We start from the raw sequence: 7,153 nt of genomic DNA, 5'->3' as shown, positions 1-7,153 counted from the left end.
GGGCATATGCACTCCTGCTTACTCTGTTTTAGTTAATGTTAGCTGCAGAATGATAAAATAACATAATTCAGAAACACAACACAGTGTGTGTGCTCGCTCTAATAAAGGAAGGTGTGTGGTTCCATTTTATTTTTTTTTCAATTAAGGGCAAGCATTGTATCTGCTATATGTATTTACATTATTGTTGTTGTTTTTCAGAATCAATGGAGGTCTATTGCACAACATGAGCGTTATCATAATTTACCATAATTGATCAGTTTTTAAAACTTAGCTAAAGACTTTTCCTTTTCCCATTGCTTTTAATTGATATGGCAACATTGCCATTACCTTTAAAATTCTACTATGAGTTTATTTGTGTTTTTGCATACTTTCATTGCAGTTCATACATCATAGATTCCAGTGGCCATTCATCCGTACATTAGAAAATCCTTTTGAATTGCCCTTGTGTGTAAAATGTGCTATGCAAAGTAACCTGACTTGCTCCGCTTGTCTCTTCACAGTTTTGTTGGCAAATAGAAAAAAACAACTAGACTCATCTGATGAGAATAAACATGAAAAGTGCCCTCACCTGCTGTGGCTCAGTGGGAGGAACATTTACATCCACTTGATCTTCACTCTGTGTCTCTTTTTCTTTCTCTTCAACAGTCTCAGCTTCAGCTTTAGGTTCTGTTTTCTTTTTGAACAATTTGCCAAAATGACGACGACCTCTTTCTCCTTTGCTTTTCTTGACCTCTTCCTTCTGGGTGTTGGTGTCAGGGGCTTCAGAAACGGCTTGGATTTTGGTGTCAGAGGCTTCAGAAACAGCTTGGATTTTGGTGTCAGAGGCTTCAGAAACGGCTTGGGCAATATCAGGTTGACACTCTGATTTGACGATCACATCAGTTGATTGTATGGCAGAGTTTAAAGAGTGGGCCTTGCCATTTTGGCAGACTGTAGTTTCACTTTTACCTGAAAAATAAAAAAGTGGCAAAATAAGCAAAATGCCACATACAGGAAAAACATTGAAACAAAGGACTGAAACTATTGTTAAACCCAGGCTAAATTTCTTTTTTTTTTTCAGGAAAAAAATTACTATAAAATAACAGTTGGACATATATGCTTAAAGACCAGGTAGCAACATTTTACCACTGGGTGTGTTCAGATGTTTTCAGATGTGTGGTGGTGCTTTTCCTTTCTTTTTTTCTTTCTTTCTTTCTTTCTTTGGATATTTTGCATTTTGCCAGGCTGCCATTGTAAACAACAATAAATTACTTGTCTGTTTAAATAAAGATTACATGGACTTACTATACCACCTAGTGGTACAAATTGGCATTGCATGAAAGTGCAGCCCAGCTCTAGTTCCATTTCAGTTGATATCTCTTCAACACAATATATAGAGATTTTAAAACCAAAGTCTTAACAAGTGCATCATGTCATAGCTTTAGTTAATTTGGGGAAAGTGTTTTGTTACTTTTAACTAAAGGAAACTACATTAAGCACCTTTATGGACACCGACAAACTCAACAAAGTAATCCTCAAGGCCCATAAATCTGGAAATTGTGGAGCTTGGCGAAAAATGTCAAAGTCATGTGAACTCATAGATAATGCTTCACTTTGCGTCCATGATGTGCTAGGCAGTAATAGGACCACATTCACCAAAGGCTAATACCACAGCAATGGAACATGGAACGTCAAAGCACATCACTCCTGTTAAAATGTATCAGTTCCTCCCTGCGACATCTGGACCTGGCAACATCATTTGTTGAATCTTGTAAATACTGCACATAGTTTTTTTTTTTTAGCTTTGAAGTATTTATTTAATATTTTGCAGCTTGAATGACACACCTTATTACACCTTAATTAAATGTCTATTACAAAGCGATTTCCTGATTCTGATTCTGGACCTTTTCTATGAACTTCCACCTTAACAAACATCCCCCTAATGAGTCAGCTTAAAAGGGTCAAAATGAACATTTCTGGGTTTTATGGAATTTATTTTTAAACATAAGTGTCATTTTGTTTAGTATTAGCCCATAGAGTGATTTTTACTTCTAGCTTAAAGATAATTTAAACAGTTGTCATAAAATTCAGCAAAATTTCCACGAGCTAGTAAACACGGGCAAGTCAGTGTGAGAACGTTATCTCAGGAATCAACAGTCAAGAGCCATGGGAATCCCACAGTATTTTATTTTTATAGTGAAGACACAAACCACCACACCTTGACAAGTCAAATACTTGCTCCTTGTTAATTCCTGAGAAAACACCTGTGGTTTACTCAGACACCGTGCAACTGGGAGTCACTGTGTTTGCAGAGTATTAAAAGGATTAAAGGATTAATCACCACTAATAAATTTGTAAAATTAATTTGCTTTTTTTCATTGAAGGAGAACCTTAAAGTATATCAGCATAAAGCGTGATACAGTAAAACACAACAGTCTGACATTAATAAAATTCATTCTTAAGTAAGAATTTAATTTGCCAGTGTTGAGCATTGATTTGCTCATGCTTTACAGTGGCACCACCACTGTAGATCAGGCAGAACATCATCACAGATTACTTGGATGTTATTTATCCTAAGAGAAATTAAAAATAAAATGAAACTCATGTACCATTAATCTCCAGTCCGCCAGACGTGACTTCTATAGAGATGCCATTCACGGTTCCATTCTCATGCTTTTCAGGAATTGTCCCATTCTGTGAGTAAATAGCAACGTCAGCATTGTGCTTTCTAGTCTAGATGGGTTATCTTTAAAGAGAAGCAGAGTTCTTTCACCTGTCACCTGTGCATGCTAGAGTTTTGGAAAAGTGTGCATCTTGTGACTGATGTCATCAAATATAGAAAATGGCACGTGCAACTTTTAGCCTGTAATGTCTGCCATGTAATTTGCATTGTTTTACCTTGGATAGCTCTTCTATGTTTACTGACTGCTCGTTTCCCATCTTTTTCCCAGTTAAGATCTGCAGGTTGCAATAGAATTAAATGAAATAGAAATGTCATATTGTTATGTTGTACTGATAAGCAAAGACAATCTGCAAATAATGGTTAACATCTATTAAGACTTTTGCAAAGCCATTTAAACATTTTAATACTGCTTTCAGTGAAATGTCTTACCTTGTTACTTGACTTCCTTCTTAAGGATACGGCGTGTCTGTCTGAGATGGACTTCCTCCTTTTGCCCAACTATGTATATAGACTTTTGTTAACTGGACACTTTATGTGTGTGTCAAAATGGGTGGGTCTGTTTTCAAGTTGGCAGCTGGATTTCCTCTGGAAAAAAAAGAAAGTGCGCTGTATTGGTACTTTGATCAACTCACAGTAATCTCCATGTGGCATCCTGAACATACCCTGACGAGATCATAATGAGGTGTGAATCTGTCCAAGCCTGCTGTGATAAGGCGGTCCAAACAGTTTGTTGACCAATCTGGCGGGGACCTAACAGGATGTATATTAAGGATACTGGTCTGGCAAGCATCCACACTGACAAAACCCAAAATAACTATGTTGGCACTGGTTAATTTGAAGATAACACTTTAAGCATTTTTTCTTACTGATTTAGTTTTTAAAGATGCAGTTGATTGATAAAAAATAAATCTAATCACACAGATGTGCTTTAACATACCCATTATGTTGTTTTGGTATAATGTGATAAAAAAAGAAAAGAGGTTATCAAGGCGGGTAACAAGCTGTGTGTCAAAATGTCTGTGTTTAAAGGCTGCTGTGTGTCCATAGTTAGATACTATTGTTTACCAGTGTATGTCAATATGGTATTGAAGATGAACTCATCTTTATGTTTTTTTTTTTGTAACTAGGCCATGATAATGCTGACAAAGGCTTTTGTTTATTGGATTTAACTTCTAGAAGTCATTTGACTCCTGGAAGATGTCAACCAAAGTATGTGAAAGCGTTTTATCACAAACAAGCATGCTTAACAAACAAACTAAAAAAAAGACTATAACATGTGCACTATTTATTGACTTTATTATGGCAAGCCTTGGAATCCATGAAAACAATGGCTCGACTGTATCCTATAGACTGCATGCTGAGGTGGGAGTTGGATTCCCCTGTTTGGTGACTTCATGCAAGGCCTGCAGCTGAGGGGCCTCAAGAAAACTCTTCATGGTGCACCAACGCGTAACAGCCTACTAGGTATGCTAGTGGCTCCTACAAAGTTAGATAAAGACTGCTGACTTTGAGACAGAAAAACCTGCATATTTATGATTTGTTTTTCACTCAGACTAAAATGCCAGTGATGCTTAAAACTACAGGTGGTGCATTGTAATTCGGTCTAGACAAATATGAATTTCTAGTCTTCTCCCATTACAGATGTATTCATTAAATATTTGAACTTGGGTGCAGTACTGTGTGCAAATATTTACAGAACAGCAGTTCCGGTTGGCATAATAACTTGTTTGGCGTATTGAAATGGTAAATGGCCTGTATTTGTATAGCGCTTTTCTGGTCCCTAAGGACCCCAAAGTGCTTTACACAACCAGTGTAAAACACGTTTGCACATTTATTGAGATAATTACCTACAACAGAACAAAAAAATGGCTGAATTGTTTTTTAAATAAGTCAAATTTCAGCTTCTAGATGTAAATGTAAGGGAAAGCATCTTGCGACATATCTAACTATAGTTACCAGAACATGAACTCAACTAAATATACAAATCAATCACACGAAAACTCAAAAAGAAGGAAAAGAACTAAACAAACAGTTTGAGAGAAGTAAACACATTTTCTGGCCAACTTGTGGGGGTCAAACTCCAGATCAGGCCTGCTGATAGGTGGCAGTGTCGGGATATTTATCCCGCTGAGCGACGCTGCGGGTGAACAGTCGAAGAAGCAAAGATGGCAGCGACCATGAAATCATCCGTGGTAAGCAATATTTTTAAACAAAAATCCACTTTTTTGTCTTGCATATGCGTTACTCTATCGCTGTTTTAAGAGGGGATGCAGAAAGAAGGTGGCATCGTGTATGTGTGCGAGTAAGACGCCGAGCTTTCTCACGGCGGTGATATTTGAAGGCGCCGTCACACCCTCGTGTAGCTACCGTAAAGCGATATCTCCTTGGGTTAAAACACTAGCTCGACATACGTTGTAATTTTGCAGCTGTTGTTCGTGCGAGCTTAACAACTATGTGGTGAAACAATGAGCTCAATATCCAGATCAGGGCAGTGGCCGCTGCAGGTGATGGGACACCCAAGCTAGCATGCTAGCAAACAAAATAAAAATCGGCCTGTAGTTAACTGTCTAAGAAACGACAAGCTAAAGCAGTATATGTCCCCAATAAATGACCAATACCCTGCTCAGTCTCACTCAGTTTATATTTAAATGTTTCTGAGGGGCCAACAGCACAGTAGGATGACCATATCACAACAAGCCAAATGTGGAGCAAATAGTTTTCATGTGTTGGACAATGTGGGTTACGCTAATGCTAAGAGGGCAGTCTGATAAAGCTATGCGGGTTGCAGAGGATGTGACTGACGGGTACAAATCTATATGCACCTTTACAACCAATTTTCCAGCTGTTGCTTTTTATTTTTTATTTTTTTTAATGCAATGGTCTTGGTTGGCAGTACTTGTTTAATATTTGTTCTGGTGTTTCATCTGCTGTTCCCCTCCTAATAATCTTTGTTTTGAGGAGGGATGCGCTGATAAATTTCCGTTAGCACTGGACAAATCAACCAGATTACATGTATTTGAGGTTCAAATGAAAAATGCATAGTTTATTTATTGATTCTACTCTCTCAAAAGGGAAATTGCAGTCTAGTGCCAGCAAAAACACACCACATAACTTTTATTTGTGGTAGATTTCGTTATATAGTCGGCCAAAAGCCAGACCTGTGCTGTGGTGAATTGGAGCCAATTCGAAATGTAGGACAGGAGGTGAAAAATAAAAACATTGTGCAATCCTGCATAAAGTAGGCCACTTGGTCACTCTAAATGAAACTGAATACAGCTCTTTAGTTTTATTCCTTGCGCTTGATTTAAAACAACACCACCACACATTCTTTATTTATAAGGCTTGCTTTAATCTTACTAAATGCTTCTCCATTCATAAGGTGGTGGGTCTTTTTTTTTTTTTTTTTCAGTTAACACAGCATGTCTTTGTAATGCTTGTGATTTCATCTTTGGAAAAGTTGCTGCTGATCAATACTTATAACTCATAGCAGAATGAGTTAAATTCTGTCAGCGCATCTAGGATTGTCATGTTTAACAGGCTAAAATGAACTGCAACCTCAAGTCATTTCTCCTTGTTTGCAGGCAGTTGAAGATGTGAATGTAACGTTTGAAGACCAGCAGAAGATCAATAAATTTGCCAGGAACACGAATCGGATGACGGAGCTGAAGAATGAGATATTGGAAAAGAGGGTGAGTATTACCGGGGCTGGGAAGACATGTTTTATAGTCTTATATCGGAGCAAGGATTTAGCGTTCAATTAAATTTACAAAAGTCAAATTACACCCAGATGTGAGTTTTTATATCTAGATAAAATTATTACATTAAATTCAAAATGACAACTGGCACTCTGATCAGGAAGATTGAACTGGGCTAATGACTGGAGGAGAAGTCTGACTATTTCGCTTTTTATTTGAATGGGCTTGTGTTTGAATTCAACACAAAGTAGACTCATTCCTTTGTCACTTGTGCACTGGTTTCACTTTCTAGCCTAGTTGCTGGAAAAGTGACTTTAATTAGTTGTCATTATGGAAGCTAAACATTGTGTTGCTGGTGAATGATTGACGAATATCCATGGAGATGTTTCTAATGATCTTACTTTAAAGTTACCCCAGAACCGACTCAATCGATGTTCTCATGCCCTGGGATCTCCTCCCAGTTGGATATGCCTGAAATGCCTCTCCGAGGAGGTGTGCAGAGGGCATCCTAATCAGATGCCAGAACTGGCTCCTAATGATCAGCAGAGCAGCAGCTGTACCAAGTTCCTCCTGAGTAGGGCTGCTCGATTATGGCAAAAATGATAATCACGATTATTTTCACTGAAATTGAGATCACGATTATTTGACGATATTTATTTAACCCTTTAAGACCTACTATAGAATCAAGTCCACCAGAGCTTATATTATTTTTTAGATGCTGTAGTGCCATTTGTGGGAGCATTTCAAGTTGCTATACATCAATACAACTGTTATAGCCCATATTTTAATAATATGT

At 37.7% G+C, this 7,153-nt stretch overlaps 2 protein-coding genes and 1 long non-coding RNA gene across 3 annotated transcripts in view; 1 reads left to right on the top strand and 2 right to left on the bottom strand.

Moving 5' to 3' along the window:
- bcas1 (brain enriched myelin associated protein 1) overlaps positions 1–803 on the bottom strand; it is a 13,069-nt gene extending 12,266 nt beyond the window's left edge. The window contains exon 1 of the mRNA XM_005740970.2: positions 569–803. The gene's annotated coding sequence lies outside the window, so the exon portion shown is untranslated. The remainder of the gene's footprint in view (positions 1–568) is intronic.
- Positions 804–878: 75 nt separating this feature from the next.
- LOC102198351 (uncharacterized) lies at positions 879–3,314 on the bottom strand. Its single transcript, XR_311945.1, has 4 exons — positions 3,092–3,314; positions 2,878–2,937; positions 2,589–2,673; positions 879–948 (listed from the first exon to the last, which is right to left on the bottom strand). It is a non-coding gene; the product is annotated as an uncharacterized LOC102198351 (long non-coding RNA).
- Positions 3,315–4,771: 1,457 nt separating this feature from the next.
- The window catches only part of pfdn4 (prefoldin subunit 4), a 5,722-nt gene continuing 3,340 nt past the window's right edge, over positions 4,772–7,153 (top strand). The window contains exons 1-2 of the mRNA XM_005740968.1: positions 4,772–4,854; positions 6,244–6,351. Of these exons, the coding sequence (XP_005741025.1) occupies positions 4,828–4,854; positions 6,244–6,351 (135 nt within the window). The 5' untranslated portion in view covers positions 4,772–4,827. The remainder of the gene's footprint in view (positions 4,855–6,243; positions 6,352–7,153) is intronic.

The sequence above is a fragment of the Pundamilia nyererei genome, unplaced genomic scaffold, assembly GCF_000239375.1.
Source record: "Pundamilia nyererei isolate P.nyererei 1_Seehausen unplaced genomic scaffold, PunNye1.0 scaffold00106, whole genome shotgun sequence".
Taxonomy (NCBI): Eukaryota; Metazoa; Chordata; class Actinopteri; order Cichliformes; family Cichlidae; genus Pundamilia; species Pundamilia nyererei.
This window is presented reverse-complemented; position numbering and strand designations above follow the sequence as displayed.